This window comes from Oenanthe melanoleuca, chromosome 5, assembly GCF_029582105.1.
Source record: "Oenanthe melanoleuca isolate GR-GAL-2019-014 chromosome 5, OMel1.0, whole genome shotgun sequence".
NCBI classification, from domain to species: Eukaryota; Metazoa; Chordata; class Aves; order Passeriformes; family Muscicapidae; genus Oenanthe; species Oenanthe melanoleuca.
The window spans coordinates 13,076,690-13,094,591 of NC_079339.1; the positions used below are offsets into that span (position 1 = coordinate 13,076,690).

The following is a 17,902-nucleotide window of genomic DNA, read 5'->3' on the forward strand; positions in this document are numbered from 1 at the left end:
ATCCAGGGGGTTTCTGAATGATGTTACAAAATGTATAGGGAAGCACAGCATATATTTGGAGACAATTAATTTTATTTGTGTGAGTGTCTGTGTTTGGTTTCCCTCCGTCCCAGGGAAATAACACCCATCGTTTAGACTGGATTTGCTGCAGGGGTTCCCTGTGAGAATCCCTCACATCCAAATAACAGCAGAGCAAAAAGGATGTGCCTGCCCTCATTCAGTGCATGCACACCCTGACTGGGGTCATGAGTTGGGGGAAACAGCAGTGGGAAAAGAAAAGGGTGCAGTGACCATCACAGTAACACATGGCCACCCACAAGTGATTGCCCCATGAGCTCCTCACAACCCCTGTTTGTGACACCAGGACTGGGGTGGGAAGAGAACCTTCCTCTCTGTGGGCTATTTGCTGAACAGATGAGAAATTGTGTATTTTGGAGAAAGGGTTCAGATTTCTTTAGATTAAAGCTGCTAAAATTCATTTTTCACGAATTCCAAATCCTGCCTTAATAGTATGGGAATATAGCACTCAATTCCTCAAAGAAGATAGTAATTTCTCCATCTAAATTTGCATTTTCTTGTTGGTCCTGCTTTCTCCTAATTCTTCAGAGCAAAAATTTTTTTTAAATCCTTGTAATTTACCTGATGGGCTGTGTGGGACTCCTTATGAAGATGGGGGCTATTCCTGGTTCTCCAGTGAACAAACACATATTAATATTTTCCATTTCTTTACATACTGACTAATAAATATATTACTGGGTTACAACAATTCAATTACTATTAAATTTAGCAAAATTAAGTATTTTTGGCCTTTCTCACTCATCTGTTGCCTTAACAGAGACAGATTTTGGATGCAATATAAAAATTTGACTATTTTCTTGCCTGCTTCTCACTGTCTCACTGGACAAGGCACAATACTTTCATCATTATCTCAGTACCACTTTGCCCTTTTCCCTACAGCTTACCACAACAAATAGATATTGCCTTAGCCTGAAATAGATTTTATTTTCTATTAGGGCTACAATCAGCAGTAAGTACCCATACATCCAGGTATTTTTATACTAACTTACAGTTAGAAACATAAGTATAATCTTTTCAGCTCAGCAATATGAATTCACAGAAATCTCTGGGTTGCTTTATCTTCCCCCCACTGTAACATCAAACTGGCTGGTGAAATGATACTGGCAGTATAAGTCATTACAGGTCTGACGTTACAGTTGTTACACATTGCTGAATCTGTCAAATGAAAAGGGAGCACAAAGGGAATTTCCAAATGCAGCTGCTATTTCCCATTTGTTAAATCCTTTTATTACACCATATAAGTACACAGCTGGGAAATACTATAGAGTGGGAGTTAAAACAAAATATTTTGGCTTCCAGACATTCAGAATACACAAAGGACTCAGTGGAAAGCAATGCCTGATATCAAAAGGGAGTGAAAGTTTGAAAACATTTCTAGCCAGTGTGGTTTTTTTCCTGATAATGAACTATGTAGTTTAAAGGTATCTTACATTACAGAAAGTGCTGTGTACCATAAATGTTGGGTAAAAAAGCAATTTTTTTCACTAAAATTGCCCTCCTATGGTATCTTTTCTAAACCTGAGATATGTACAGCCCTTGTAGCAAATTATGATGCATACTGTGTGCTCTTTCAAATTCCAGTGAACTCCTTAGTAGTTTTAAGGACAGAAAGGATGCAGGATTGTGCCCTTAATTAGATACCAGATAAAAGAGAAATTTTTCCTCCCCATATGTCGACACAGCATTCTTTGAATTTACAATCTTTTAACCAGACAACACACATTATTGATGCATTTTAATGACAGCACTACTGTCTTTACTTTCAAAGTAAATGCTATGAACAGGTGCTTCTTCAAATCTGCTTCTAAAGGATCCGTCTGGGGAAGGTCAGAAAGTGCTTACCTTCTGGGAATTTGGGTTTATTAGGTAAAAAAGTGGCCACAGCCACAGCACCTATCTCAGAATTGCCCAACCCACCTTCTGGAATCTGTCTCTGGAAAGAAACCTCTATCCTCCCTCTAAGGAGTATGAACATGTTTTCATCAGGATAGTTGCAGGCCTCTCTAAATTCTTTCTTAGCAATATAAATGCCTGCTTGACTCAGAAACTTCAGAGAAACTTTCTGCAATGAATCGAGGCTTAAATGTTTGTCCATAGAGAACATACTTAAGTGAGAAAAAAAAAATCATTAAAAATCAAACAAGGTACTTAAATGGCAATCCCTCAAGCAGAAAAAAAATTTCCCCAATTCACTGTTGTGATCTCACAAGCCATCTAAGTCACCTAACTGTAAATACACTTGCACATTTTAGAGCTCTGTTAACTGCAACCAGAAAACATGTATTAGAATTTCAGTCTTCATTGGTAGCCAAGCCTTGTAAATTATACCCAGCTCCGAGCTGGGAAGAAAAAAAAAATCCTTTTGGTTTAGCTGAGAGGTTCTGAAATAAGGTTGACATATATCCACCACCAGATTTAAGCCTAGGGACTTGTGGAAACTGCTAATGATTTTCAGGACATTCATCTACATATATAATGGAATATTTACTGGAAAAAGGAGATAGGAAAAGCAGAGTGCTAAGTCCCTGAAGCAAAGTTTATGCACCTGTTCTGAAACATGATAGGCTGTGCACTGATTCGTGCCTGTCCAGAGGTACAGAGGGTGTTGACATGACAGGGCAGCATTAGGAAAGGAAGCAGAGATTGCTCTCTGTCCCTGGGACTGCAAACCCCTTCAGAGCAGCACTCCAGGTCCAAGGAACACGCTGAACCAAAAAAAAAAATAAATAATAGCATGGAGGGATTGCTGGAATCCAGCAGTTCCTTTCTCTCTAGGACACAGAGTAATTTTGTCAATGGCATTGGTGCCCCAGTCTCAAAATTCCAAGAGTGCACCTGCCTCTCTGAATGAATGGAGAAGTAGCTGATGAATTCACAGATTAACTTTTTCCATCAACAAATTGGATCAGTCCTTTCTAGTCTGCATGCAGCTTGTCCTCCTGATAACACAGGAGTTAAAATTATTCTAATGTGCTTATTGCATAACTTGGGCAAAAGAGGGACTCTCTGTCCAAAATTCTGAATATAAGCCATATATAGAACTTACAATCTACCTTTCCAAATTGCTAAACTATAATCATTTTTCTTTAAAGTGATTTTGCAGTGGAAATTTTGCCTTCTTCATGAAAGTCACCCAAATCTAGGAATATTTTAGACCTGATGGAAAGTTCTGCACTGGGGTTAAACTGCGCATTACAGATTAGACAGCATTTTTCTGGTTTGGTTTGATCTTTTGAATCAATTGGATTTTAGGAAAAAAAAAAAACAAAAAACACTATATTTAAAAAATATATATAAATATATATATATTTAAAAATATATATTGCAGTGCTATTATTATTTAACTAACTCTGGACATCATAATAGGCACAAAGAACTGTGATATCTCTGTTGATTAATGCATTAGAATTATTATATTTAATCAAATTTGAAATGAGTCCAGTATAGTTAGTGGTGCTAAAAAATTCTGCAATTATGCTTAACATTATTGAAATCTGCTTATTTGTACCAGAAAAAAATTGATTAAAAAAAAAAAAATCTACTCATAGATATTTAATAGAAATAGAGAAGAAATTTTTTGAAAAGGAAGCTTATTTTTAAGTTGTCTGAGTTTAAGGTTTTTGAAAGTCACATTCCAGAGAGTCTGGATTTCTGATGTTCTAAATTTACAGAACACCTGGCTGCTCCACTTACCTTATTTCTGTTTCTGAGGAACACATGCAAGGAAAATAAATTGACTAAGATGCCCTGCCCATTCAGCCTGTCCATTTATTGCAGAGTTTTGGGGATTCAGACACAGAGCTACAAGCACTAAATAATGATATCTAGGCTACTGAAGAGAATAGGGATAATAATTCTGATCATCTCCAATGTCACCTGTATATTGAGTGGTGATCTAGTGACTTATAAACACTTTTCCCCTCCACAAAAAGTTGTGACTTCCTATAGGTACAATAGGATGTTTATGTCACCTAAAATGCCAGTTTCTTTGTTGCTGTGTAAAGATATAACATTCTAAATTTGGCAGGTCCTGTTTCTGAGAGGCTAGTAAAAAAAATACATTAAAGTTTCTTCCTTCAACACAACACTTTGCAGATGACAAACAGTTGTGAGCTACATCCTCCTGTCAGAAACTAATGCCTGAATATACGAGCTAGAAAGGTTATGACATAAATCAAGGTATGAATGAAAACGTGATAAATAGATGCATTTCCTTTCAGAAGGTGAACTCATCAAATGACCTCACTCAAATAGACCTGTATACTTAAGTAAATTATACAATTGTAATTTACAATTACACCATATGATGTTGATCTACTGCCGACGCTTTAACATTTAAAAAGCTTTACACCTGAGCACGTCTCTTTCCAAATGGGAGTGAACAACCTCTTACAACACTCAATTTGGGAAGCCCCTGTGAGGATGGAGGAACTCACCATTCTGTGTTGGGCTGAGATTACTCCATCCCACTCGGGATCCTGCTGGATGGTGGTGACCAGGGTGGGAAGCTCCTCGGAGTGAGGTTTGTTGTGCATTACATTGTGTAGAGGCAGATGAGAGGCGTGCTGATCACTGTTGCCCTCCTCCTTGTCTCGTGATGCTAAGTCCTGGGTCATTGTTTCCTCTCCATCAGCTGCACATGCAAATGGAGAGGTAGCCTGCTTGGAAGACATTCTTCTACGAAACAAGAGAAGGAGACAAAATGAAAACATTGGTATCAGTGACAAAAAAAAAAAAAAAAATCAAGCTCAAGACCATCCTCTAAGTGCATCACACCTGCCTAGGCCAGTAACCATGGGTAGTCAACAGAAGTGCTCTGAAAAGCACAAGGCTTGGGGATCTGGACCCAAAACACCAAGGAAAAGTATTTCTTGATGCCAAGACAAGGTCAGGGTTAAGCTATATGACATCATTCTATTCAATTAGACTTGTCAAACAATATAATTTTCTCCAGCCATAAGAACATAGTGATTTTATTGGTACTTTCATGCTGATTTTGTATGAGTTCAATTCTTTAAACTTTTACTCTCATGAGCAACCTGAAGCTCACAAGCAAATGCTTAAAGGAGAGAGCTCATCACGCTTACCTGACCTCATTCCTTGCAAGCAGAAGATGCTTCCTACATATATGAGAATAAATTTTAAATCCATTCCAAATTCTGCTAAATGGGTCCTTTTGCTGTTTGTTCAAAGCTGTACTGCTTTTAAACTGTTTAAAATTTTGCCTGGTTTTACCTTTCAGAAAGTGTTTTGAGGAGCACTTGAGAAAAGTATTTTAAACCCTAAAGGTTTATTAAATGGATGGATAATACCTTAGTAACATTCTACAGTTCAAACTAAAAACCTAAAAAAACTGCGTTTCCTTTAATATTAGGCATGAAGTACAGGATATAGCTCAACAAAATACTTTAAATTACTTAAAAGTGCAATGAATAAATGCATTGATTTATGTTAAATGCCTTTTCCTAATAATGCTCTTACTACCATCTCATATGCAAACACAGCTTTCGCCACAGTTTCTGCACTTAGATGAAAATATTACTGACTTCAACTCAAAATCTGAAAACACTGTCATTTAAAATTTTTAGTAAGATTAACTGCAACTGTTAAAACAATCGTTAATAAACCTGAAAAGGGACAGCTAAAATATATTAGTTATTTTCCCAGGTCTTAGTAACTTTAGAATATCCTTGACACTGAAATTGCTGAGAAACTAAGGAATAAGATCTTCACCTTAATTGCTTTTTAACAATAATTGATTTCATACCATTTCTTTAAAAATGCACAAATCAGTTAACATAGGAAACCACATGAGCATTTTTCAAATTAGCAAATCATTAACTTGCTAGTACTGTTTCTACAGACAAATAAATACTGATTAAAGGGTCTGGAAATCTGAGACTAACAGTTAAATTTACAAATCTGTCACATGCTTTCATGAATATTACAGTGAAGGAAATATCAAGTGCAAAGAAAAATAATTAAGTTAATTCCAATTTAAACAGTAGTTTTTATGTAGCAGCCTGTGTTTCACATAGGATTTAACAGCTAATGCTAAATTTCTCACAATTAATGAGGGAGTTCAGATTTAGTATCCTACAGTGAAAAAAAAAATTAATATAGGATCAACTAATCTAATTATGTACAGTTCAATATGAAAGTATTACAAGCTTTGAAGTGCTCTGAAACATATTAAAACACTGATACCTATTTAGAATAACTATTCTGTAAATAGAGATAATCCTGCCTCCTAAACTCGATACTGGGGGGGGGAAAAAGGTTCGTGTTTTCTTTAGGGAAGCCTCAGTGTAAGTGGGAGTCTAACATGAGTTGCCAATAAGCAGAACTGAGGAATTTAAACCGTGCGTTGCATTCTTCCTGTGCTAAAGAATTTGTGTTGATGCTACAGAGAACATGCCAAGAGTTCAGCAAGCGGCATTATCGTGTGCACTTCAAAAGGTTCTGCCTCATAATTGCTGTGATCCTAGATAAAATAAAAGGGTTGCTTTCCCTTTTCTCATTAAAGTAGTCACGTTAATGCAATCACTCACATGAAAATATAAGTCGTGCTTTGCGCAGTTTGAAAACCCGACACGAAAAATGAGAGTCACAATGAAGGTTTTTCCTTTCTTTCACCTTCTCAACAGATCTCGTTCCTGCTTCATGCTGAACGAGCTGCTGTGTAAAGCTAGAGCCATGGCTGTTTCTTCACCATAAATTAATCATGACACAAAACTAGAAATGAAAATGTCTCTTAAGAATAATTTCAACTACAAACTGCACCAATGAATAATACTGCACAATCCTAATTAAACACAACTCTGCAGCTGCAAAAATAGGCTGAATCTGTCCAAAGCTACGAGTTGGCTTTAAAGGCTGGTTTGTTAGGGACTGTTTTCTTAAGGAAGGCTGGGCCCTCAGTCTTAATCAGCCAATAAATTATTTCCTGCAATTACATTAAATAGAAAATTATCTTCAAATTGGGAATGTTAATTGAAAATCAAAATTCAGACTGAAGTTTAGAAATTACATGCTGAATATAATTAGTCCAGAAAGGCTTCACCTCTATTTCATAAACAGGCTTTTGGTGTTTCCTCAAGTGACCATTCAGCAAAGCTATCTACTGGTAATGCACTACAGGGGAAGCATTTTTTCCTTGACATGTACACTAATATACTTTCCTCTTATTCATGACATTTTAAACACAATTCAATAAAAATGTCCATTCAAGCGCTGTTAAGTTGATTACATAGAGAAAAGGGACTTCATTTACACTAAAAATAAAATTATAAAAAATCCCATTGACTAATAATCTCAGGCCATGCCAAGCAACTTTTTTTCTGTCCTGGAGTAAGAGAGCAGACCAAGGGTAGGGTTCAAGCACTTCCTAGCTCCACCTACCATTTTTCCCCACTGCTGCATTATGGACAGACACCTTCCAAGCTGCACTTTAGTCAGTCATCTATAGCCTTGGAACCTTGGAAGGGAGGACAAGCTCAGACAGGCCCCCAGGCACTTGCTCTTCTTGTGGCATAATTTTTAGGGGTGTGTTTCACTTCTATTTTCTCCAAAGCTTTGTTAAAACAACTGGATTTAACAGTAACTCTTTGGTTGTTGTATTTAAAACATGGGGTTTGAAGGGACAGATGTGTAGGGGCCTGTTAGATTAAGCCCTGCACATTCTTTTCCCAGTACAATCATTAATAAATATACTCTATACTTCATTTGTACATGGCTTCTGAGGATGTCCAGTTATGCCTGGGTTTGCAATCAGGAAAGCAGAGCAAATTTAAACTCTGTAGATGGGTTTTATCCAGCAGTTTGGGAGAATTCTGAACACATGATTCCAATCAGGTCAAAAGGCAGAGTTCAGTCAGTAACTCCAAGGTCTCATCCAATTCCAGTGGAGAAGACTCTGGCCCAGTTGAGTAGTTTATGTTTATGATAAAATTAAGCCTTAGAGCAGCATGTTGTGTTAAAATATTTCAATGTTAAAATACGAGCATGAATAGCAGTCAAATTTTAAGCCATAACAACTTCCCAATTTTATGTTTAAAATATTCAAAATGAATTTGCTAAAATCTCTGCTGAGAGGGGGAAAAAAAAATCAATATTCATAATAAATACGGCTCATAAAACGTATCAGAAATTTACTAATTTCCATTATAATTTTTTTTTTTCTGCTATTATCAATTAAACTTACTGGAATGATTTAAAAAAAAAAAAAAAAAAAAAAAGAAAGTTTCTGATAAAAAAATATCTCCCTAGTTATAACCCCTGCAAACAGGGGTTTATAATGGAAGTGCTGACACAACCCTAACTACAGCAGCGCAAATGGTGCCGCTATAATACACAAAATCAAGTTCTATTATTCTAAACTATCCTCGCTCGGGGGGTTTTCTTTACTGTGCTCCCAGACAAACTGCTGAAGCATGAAAAATTTAAATGCAATCAAGTGGGTCCAATTCTACTTTACTAGAACAAGTGTCTACAGTGGTACAATCTTAAAAGAAGATGCAACAGATTTGTTTGGTGCTTTTCTTTCTTTTTTCTTTTTTAGCTGTTTATTTATAATACTGTGCAGTGGAGATAAAATAAGAGAGGAAATTACACTCACATTATATCAGTATATTGATTACACAGCACACAATCAGAAAGAAAACTACATTGTGAAATTGTTGCTTTGGTTAAATTGACAGATTAGCTGAACACAGCAATCACTAAAGGTGGAAAATATATCTAATGGGTATGAGAAAAGGTTGAAAAAGGCCCTAATTAACTGAAGTCCTATCACCTACTCAAGTTTGAGAATTTAAAAAAATCTTAGTCCGTATTTTCCAACACTAGAATAAATTCTACCTCATTTTGATTTCAAGACCAAAACAAAATGTGATCATTCACAGAAACATCAGTAAATCTTAGGTATTGGACCCCAATTTCATTCAGCCTCAATAGTGAGGTAGTAAAGCTAAAATTGAACTGCTAAAGGTTTTTTTACCTACAAAAAGCTAAACACAGTTCCAAACAGCTTAGATTGCTATAGATATGACCTGATTTTTTATTTTAAACCAGAGAAGAAATTCTTTCTGCCTTAAAGAAGATTGCCAGTCAGATTCACAAAACACTGGTTTTCCTTTTTTCCTACATTCAGTGTTATGCCTTTCTAAATGCAAATATTAATACTTTTTTTTTGTCTAAGGTTTTTCTATCATCTCAATTTCTTCAAAAAATTCATATCCTCTTTTGCAAAACAATTAGCTGATAGTCCTGACATGAAAGGTTTCCAAAGCCTAAGAAATATTCCAACCCTGTTGACTGCTCAAATGATTAAATGTTACAGTAGAAATTAAGGCAAGACCTGGAGTTTCAGAACTGCCAGACATTTCAGAATCAAGCCACGAAGCATAACAACAGATAACAACAATGCAACAGCCCAGACACTGTTCCAAAAACATATAAACTGAGCAATAACAATGAGATATATGACAAAGCAGACTGGTAGTTGGCCAGGGACTCTTGCTTCTGCTCTGCTCCACCCTCACAAAGCATTCATAAACCTAAAGGCATGTCTACACTGCAGCCACATAAATGACTGCTTTGTAATGCTCAGATATCCAAACTAATTTTAAACAAGCTTGCTTCTGATAGCTCTCCAGCTACAGTAGCGTGGTGCTCGGATGGGCTAATTCATCCTGCTTTAGTGACTGCAGCAGAGACATAACCCAGGTCTACAGCTCCCACAGTAGATTGGAATCAGATTAGATTAGAAATATATTCACTTACAGAGCTTTTATGAACAGTCTCCATTCCTTTTCCCCAAAGTGCCAGATTAAAGTACTTAAGTGCATGATTAACTGTAAGTATGCAGGCAGTCCACTAATTTCAAATTGGACTACTTGGTTTCAAAAAGTTAAGCACATGTCTAAGTGCTTTGGTGACTCCAGAACTAAATAAATTAAAAGAAAGCATTTTTAGAAGTACTCATAACCTTTTAAGCATTTCCTTCAAAAATTTTATTCTAACCTGGCGTCCATAAGTAAAAGAAAAAAAAAAAAAATAATCAGCCATAGCATCTTCTCCCTTCCCACATTTTAAAATGTGCATACTTCTCACATAATATTAAATATGGTTACAGGACCCTCCCTCACAAATCATCAGTTAGCTTTGGGGTACATTAGATGCATTATAAACGAATGTGCTTTAGCAATAGCCAAAATATTTTGCAGTTCTGCCCTGTAAAACAACGTTGTGTAGGCAGAACCCAGTAACGTAACGCACTGTAAAGCCAATGCTGTAATCTTTATGCCATTTCAGAATAAACAGCTATTTCCTAAAATTATGACATCTCTCCTCTCTTTTCGAGGAGAATTAGGAACACAATTGAACAGTTAGTAAGAGATTTTGTTCTCTTGGGGCCCCACACCCCAACATAAATCCCTGCGCACAGAGCCCAAATAGCTCGAGAGGGCTGCAATGGGAGAGAATCTGTTTCTGTTCCTGGCTCTGAGTCACAGCAAGGCCTCAGGCCAATCAACTCAACTCCCTCAAGCTCTTCCTTGGCTTCATTTTGCAGGAATTCTACATGAATTAGTTACATATAGATCATAAACAGCACTGCAAGATTAGAGGGTTTATGGTAATCGCAGGAACCACCTTGGAAATAAAAGGGCGGGAGGGGGAGTGGAAGCAAATGTGATTCAAGAAATGACAGCTATAATGTTAACTGAGCACCCAAATCTCTGGCTGAAATAAGCACCAAGCTAAGCAGTACACCCACGGCTTCCAAGATACACACTCAGCTATTCTTGCGTTTATTTTTCCAATCCAGGCAAATTACACTTCTGCTAATAGATACGAATCCAAATCATAAAGTTTGACTTCAGATTTAGACTTCCTTAAAGCTCATAGGATTGGGAACAACTTTCATGGTATTTCTCCTCATTTGAAAAAAGAAAAGAAGAAGAAAAAAAAAAAAGAGGGAGGAAAATCCAGCCCTTTGGAACTTTTTGGAAAGTCATTTTCTTTTGTTCACCCATTAGAGTGACCTTCCCAGCCATGCAGCCATGGTGAGCTACTAGGGTTAGGGAATGAGCTCTGGGCTGTTCACCTAGTTGTTGAAAACATCAAAATGGGTGCAGCAAAACAGCCTCACAACCCCTCTGGACTTTTTCAGTGAAAATCCAGTGTCTGTTTGGACTCATATATGTCAAAATTACAACCTATGTTTTTAGCAGGCTAAATACTCCATTCTCTCTACCCACTACCAGAAGCTTCCACTGAAAATGCCTAAGGTGAATGAACCCACATTGAATGCAGTAAAAGAGCAGTGAAAGAATAGTCATTTAGCACCTGGGATGTGCTCATCTTCAGCCACTGTGGTTAATATTTTCTATAGTTTATATTTAGCTGACAATATTGCTGTCACTTTATTTAAACAGCTTGAGACTGTTCTTTGGACTGGAGCTCATATGCCCTGGAATGCTTTGACTCATGAATTGTTTCTCCTGATAATGTTACATCACGTAACCACCTCTGTTTAATTGGTTGGTATTAGCTTCTCGGTGATGGCTGCCTTTAAAGTCCTATGACTGGGCCATGTGTCTCTGGATATCCAATTTCTTACTGTTGGAAAAAGGAAAAAAAAAAAAAGAGGAAAAAAAAAAAAAAAAAGGCAGTACTGACTTCCAGCTATCTTTACTAATAATTATGGGAACAAGAGTGAGCGTGCCAAGAATTTATCCATCAGCAACTTATTAGGATTTGTTTTTCTAGGCAGCAAGTAAGAGAATATACAATATAAATAAAAGCAATCCTTAACAATAAAATTTAAAAACAATGTTTGCTATAAATAAGCATTAATCCGCATATTTTTATGGATCAGAATGACTTAACTGTTTATCTGGATGATTATATAAATGCTTTTGATAAAGGATGCCTAAAAATACTATGAAAAACTTATTTAGCATGTTTCAACTTCGAGACTTCACACAGAAGACAAAAATACTTTTTTTTTCCCCTTACAAAGCCAGTTAAGAAGTTGTTCTAATAACTAAAGACCTTCCTGATCACACTTGGACATAAGTTCCTGAAAGGGTCATTAAACCCTTTCAATGCTCCAGCTGGAGAAGCATTGCTCCAATGGTAGGATACAGTATTCTTACATTATTCCCCTCCTATGGTACATTTTTCAGGAGTTGCCTAAGATTCCATGTAATGAGTTAAACAGTTAATTTTCAATCCTACATGTGTGAAAGGTCACATGCCATCTCTCTGCACTTCAGAAGAGAAATATCAATACAGCCAGACTTCTCTCCCCTCCTCCCGTTTCCTACTCCCTCCTTTCCATATTTTTGGTTCTCAGCTCTAAGTCAAAGCAGGCAGCTCAGCAGACAGAGAAATGAAGTATCAGTTTCAGGCTCACCTGAAGCCTGTTGCACTAAAGCACCAAATTAGTACCTCCATGTAACACAAAACAATGGCTCTGCAGCTCAGATTTGTCCTTTTAATAAAAACCTTACGCTACAAGCTTAAAAACATTTCTAGCAGGCAAAACATTTCTGATTCAGTAGAGGTTATGCAAGCATCAAAGCACTTAAATATAGGTGCCAAACCACATTGCCAGGAGCTCTTAGTATTGTGAGGTACTGTTACCTGACAGCTCAGTGAATATAAAATTGCTTGTTTCTCCAACTGAAGACAATCAAATTGTCACCTTCCATTGTAATAATACACAACTTGAGATCAGCAAAGTGCCAACACTATTACCAGGAAGAAACAAAACGTAACAAAAATATCAGCTCTAAAATTCTCCAAAGGGTAAACACTTCCATCTGGCTGTTCACACAAAAAAAAAAAAAAAAAAAAAAAAAAACCAGATTCAGATGAGAGATTTTATTCTCACTATCAAATATCTTAGTGTTATTTAGCAATAAGATTTATTTATAAAATAGGAAAAACAGCTAAAGGAGGTGATTCATGAAGCACTAAAAATAAACACAGGTCAGAACTGTGCTGGGATTTTACTTGTGCACATTTAAAGTACTTCAAGGATCAGCAGACTTGCTGCTAGGGAGGAGCATATATGTCTGCATTGTTGTTATTATAAACTCATATATGTGAGGTTTCATAAAAAATAATTCTAACTGGCACACGGCGTACTTTGGCACAAGCTACACATGACGTGCCACTTTTATTTGTTTATTTAAATGACTTCACTCTAAGAACTGAAAATGAAGTTTGAACTGCAGTCTGCCTCAGAACTGGGACTTTCAGGATATTAAAAACTGAGGAAAACCTTTGAAGGAGGTAATCTGAATACATGAAAAATAGCATTTTCACCATATATTTCTTGAGGTTATTCAGCAAGTGGCCTACATATTCAGGAGTGAAATTTGCATTTTGGTGATGCAGAGATCTAATAACTAGAAATTGTTTTATATCTACAGTAGCTCTGGGCATCCTATAAACTACAAAAGAGTGTCCTAGGTAGGATATATACATGGAAAACTGTTTTCATCTTGTTCACAGAAAAGAAACTAAACTTTAACCCTTCTTGAAAAATTTGCACTGTAGGGTGATATTACAGATTATCTTTTCTGTGTTGATATTCTGTTCACTACTAACACACAGACACAGTTCCTGTACATTTCCTGATGCAAATGCACATCATCTTCACACACTCTTTAAAGTTTCACCAGCTGTGGGAAAGTTAGAAGAGAAAAGAGCAAACTGTGCAAAGCCAAGACTCAGTCTTTGACATCAGCTTTTCTCTGAAGGACTATTAAGGAATGGCAGTAATGGTCAAGGAGCTTTTTTTCTCCACCCTGTACAGCTGAACCAGAGCCAGATATGATCCTAACCCTTTGGATAAAGCAGGTACAAGGACTACTTAAACACACTGTTAGCCTTTCAGAAGAGGATAAGATGCAGCTCCACATTTCCAACCAGGAACTCCTGCTGTATCCACAGGAGCTCAGGTGCAACAGAGAAAAGCTGGATTTTCCAACTGCAGCATGCTCCCAGCCTTTGGTGGCTGCTTGTGCAGCTACACTGAGTCACACAACACAGCACCAGTGGGAACAGAGGAAGAAAGGAAGGCAGCAAAAACCCCAAACTATTTTAAAAGCCCAAGTATTTTGGTCAGATAAAACATAACTAGACACAATGCCCATTTTTCTCCAACTTTGGGAAGTTCTGATTTTTGTTCAAGGTCATTGCAAACAGGCTTTTAGAAGGCAGCATTGTGCACAATGTTGCTTTGTTTTGAACTGAGGTCTACACAATGTGATCATTACCTGTGTGCACAATGGGAACCCTAAAATGCATTTACAGACCCTGCAGGAACCACCTCATTTGCCAGTGAGCTGTAGCTACTACCAGGAGAAAGGAGAGGGTAGTCTGAAGAGGCATTCTGTTCAGAAAAATATTACATGCCTAGCTAAATCTACCCAGGAAATATTTGAGAAATACCCTTATTTGATGGGCAATGTGGCCAAGAACAAGTGTGATAACATCTCTCTTTCTTCCCCAAACTCTCTACTGCTTGGGCTGTGCAACAGCATAGGACCTTTTTATTTTAATTACCTTCACTACAAAAATATGAAGAAAAAAATAACTGCAATTCTCTGAGAATTCAAATAAAACGTTTTCTCCTCTATTAATTAAGGTAATCAGCTGCTATTAAGTGCAAATAATTTAAAGTTCAATTTATTGAGACTTTGAACATCCTATCCTTTCACAAGCTCCACAGGTGAAATATCTACCAATTTTAACTGCCTTTTTAAAAAGCCTGAAATAATAAGACATTGCTATTCAAAGTCTTAGCATTACATACTTAACATCACATATTTTGACTGTTATTTAGTTAAAAAAATAAATTGCTTAATACTAACCAGATTCCCAAAGAAAGTTTTGTATTTTTTAAGGAATTCACTGGGGTGTCTGGACTAGGCACTAAAAAGAATCAGAGAACATTAAAAAGTAATTGTCACAGGTGAAACTTACACCACTTCCCTATTCAGCTTGGAGAGATCAAGCAGCAGCAGTCCCTGCATGCAGCACTCTGAAACTGCATCAATTGCAAAGCAATCTCCAAACTCTCCCTGTCTTTTGGTTTCTGTTCTGTAACACGCCAAAAAATGGTTAAAAAGAAATAATCTGCAATAACTGAGAACCCTCGAATATCCCACTTCCATGGGAGGTTACAGAATGCAGCATCTGCTCTCTGACAAGGAGAAGGAAACCTGCATATCAAAATCAACCAGAAGGGTAAAGGTAAAGAGTGCCCAGGCTCTGAATTGCTCCACATTTCTGAGTGCTCAAAGTCCAGTGTCAGTAATTTTAAATATGTCAAAGAACATAATGAAGAGCAACTATCAGAATATAAAAGAAAACACAAGCCAGCACACAAACCAAAAGCTCAGATTGCAAGTTGCTTCCAAATAATCAAAAAAGTAAAAAGACCAAAGGTCTAAAATGCAGACTTAAAATATTGTCAGTGATATTAAATATTTTACCATTAGACTGCATATCCAGATAGATTCCCTGCAAGAGATTTTGGCTAAAATGCTGAGATATTCTTTTACAGCTTGTGATGCAGTATGTTTACCTTTGAAATATACAGTGCCTTATTGTGGTTTTCATCTCTGACCTATTTTTTCCTATATATTAAGGATAAAATGTACGATCTGCCTTTGCAAGGAAGTCTTGTCTTCTCAAACTGTGTCTTTTTTTTTTTTTTTTTTTTTCTTTTGCTCAGGGCTATATTTTGTTACCGTTTCCCACTTGTGTTTATTGGTAATAATTTATAATAGACAAGTAAAGAGTGTGTAATATGTACAGACTGTTACTTCTAAACCCAGATTTGAACAGTTTCATTTTCTCATGGACATTTCTTGAGAGCTCTGTTAACAATTTCAAAAGCAGTGCCATACAGAGGATGATCCATACCTTACAGACATACAGATTTGCAGGCAGGTTTAGTTGGTACAGCTGTTCTCACTACCACCAACCATAAACAGGAAAGTCCATTGCCTGCCCATAACCCAAATAAATATAGAACTGAAAAGAAATGTATCTTTTAATCTAGGAATTATGACACAGAATCCTTACAGACTTTTAAGAATGAGTCGGATCCTCAGACACTGTAAATCAGAGCAGTTGTATTGAGGTTAACTCAATGCTATTTATTCATCTAAAGATATATCCCTACCAACTTTTCTTGGCATTGAAAATTTATGTTGGGTCTTTCTGCAGTATGGAATTTCTGCGTTTTCCATGAAAAACTGACTACCAGTATTAGCAGGAATCATATGACACGATAATATTCCTCCGAACACTCATCGCAGGCACATGCAAAAAATAGTAAGGTAGATTAGGAACAGTAGCAGACTGTATCCATTGCTCTCAGTATTTTTAAAGTGTATTCCTCTTGAACTGATTCAAAATAACAAGATCTCTTCACTTACACAGACAAGCACTTTCAAAAAAAAAAAAAAAAACAAAAAATTTACGTCTCCGACTGGCATAAGATCATAATTTGGGGAGGAATCAAACACAAACTACTGCAACAAAAATAATTTGTGTTTTAATTTGAACATGAATTCTTAGGCTGCTACTTGGCAAAGCACTGCAGTCCAGCAGCTCCTGTGGAGCAAGGTCACGAAAGAGATGGGAGTCATCCAAATACGTAGGACCCCCAGCACAGCAGGCACAAACCCTTCACTAATTATTTGAGGTCACTTCAGTCCCCAGCACACAACCACTCTGGCAGCCTCCCCATGGCATTAGCACCACGCAGAGCAGGGCTGAGGTGACAGGACCAGGGGCAGGTGCCCACCAGCCCATCAGGAGACACACATTTGGGCAGACAAAAATAAAGTGTGAAAAGGGAGACAGCAAAGACACTTTCAGTTTCTCTCTGCTGTATCTTTTTTGGCCATTGAGGTTCTGGAAGCTGATTCAGGCAGGGAAAAGCCCTACCTGGGCAGAAACTGGAGCTCACAGGGAGGGAGAGGGCCACCCTAGAAGGAGGTGGGTTTGGAGTGAGCCCTCTCATCTTTTCAGCAGAGGGTCAATCTCCAAGAGAAGGCACTTCTACAAAGAGCTTCTCTTACTCTGAGACTGTACCCTGGTTGTTTTTTCATAGAAGGTAATGAAGCAGTCTAATATTTGGCAATCAACACAAGTTCTCAAGTTCCAGAAATCTCAAAATATCTTCACCTTTCCTAAGCAACTCTCTCAGCACTCTTGCTTTTACAAAAGAAACTGAGACACGGAGTTTAATGAATTAACCCAAGGAAACAAAGAAAATCAAAAGTACACAGGACTGGACTAACAGCCCTTCCCAGCTCCCTGTGAAAGGCATAATTTGCAGCAAAAGATGAATCTCAAGTCAGGCTCGTAATATGTTCACAACCAAACAACTCTCCTCTCACTAGCAGACAAAGAAATCTTTCCTTGCAATCATTTATTTCAATGAATAGACGTGTAGAGTTGTATTTATTTCTGTGGCTTTGTCATTATCAATTTACTATACCCATGTCACAAGTTACAGTTTACTTAAATCAGCCAGTAAATGCTGGGAGGAATGTTTGTTGACACTGAGTAGTGAATTCCTACAAAACCTGACTGCACTTCTGCACTGGCAAGGGCTGATCAAAGTGATATGAAACTGAAAGCTCCCACACCAGGATGAACACCACGCTAAGTACAAGTTCAGAAAGAGGCTGGGGATGAAAAGCCAGTTCAAAAAAATACAAACTGGATAATAAAATAAAAAAGAAACATATATTTTTAACCAATAGGCACAACCTGTGGGATGGGA

General features: G+C 37.2%; 1 protein-coding gene across 8 annotated transcripts in view; it reads right to left on the reverse strand.

Annotated features, from left to right (window-relative positions):
- SOX6 (SRY-box transcription factor 6) overlaps positions 1 to 17,902 on the reverse strand; it is a 360,677-nt gene that overhangs the window by 218,904 nt on the left and 123,871 nt on the right. For all 8 annotated transcript variants that reach the window (XM_056492466.1, XM_056492469.1, XM_056492463.1 and 5 more), the window contains one exon: positions 4,515 to 4,755. In XM_056492466.1, coding sequence (XP_056348441.1) covers positions 4,515 to 4,751 — 237 coding nt within the window. In that variant the 5' untranslated portion in view covers positions 4,752 to 4,755. The remainder of the gene's footprint in view (positions 1 to 4,514; positions 4,756 to 17,902) is intronic.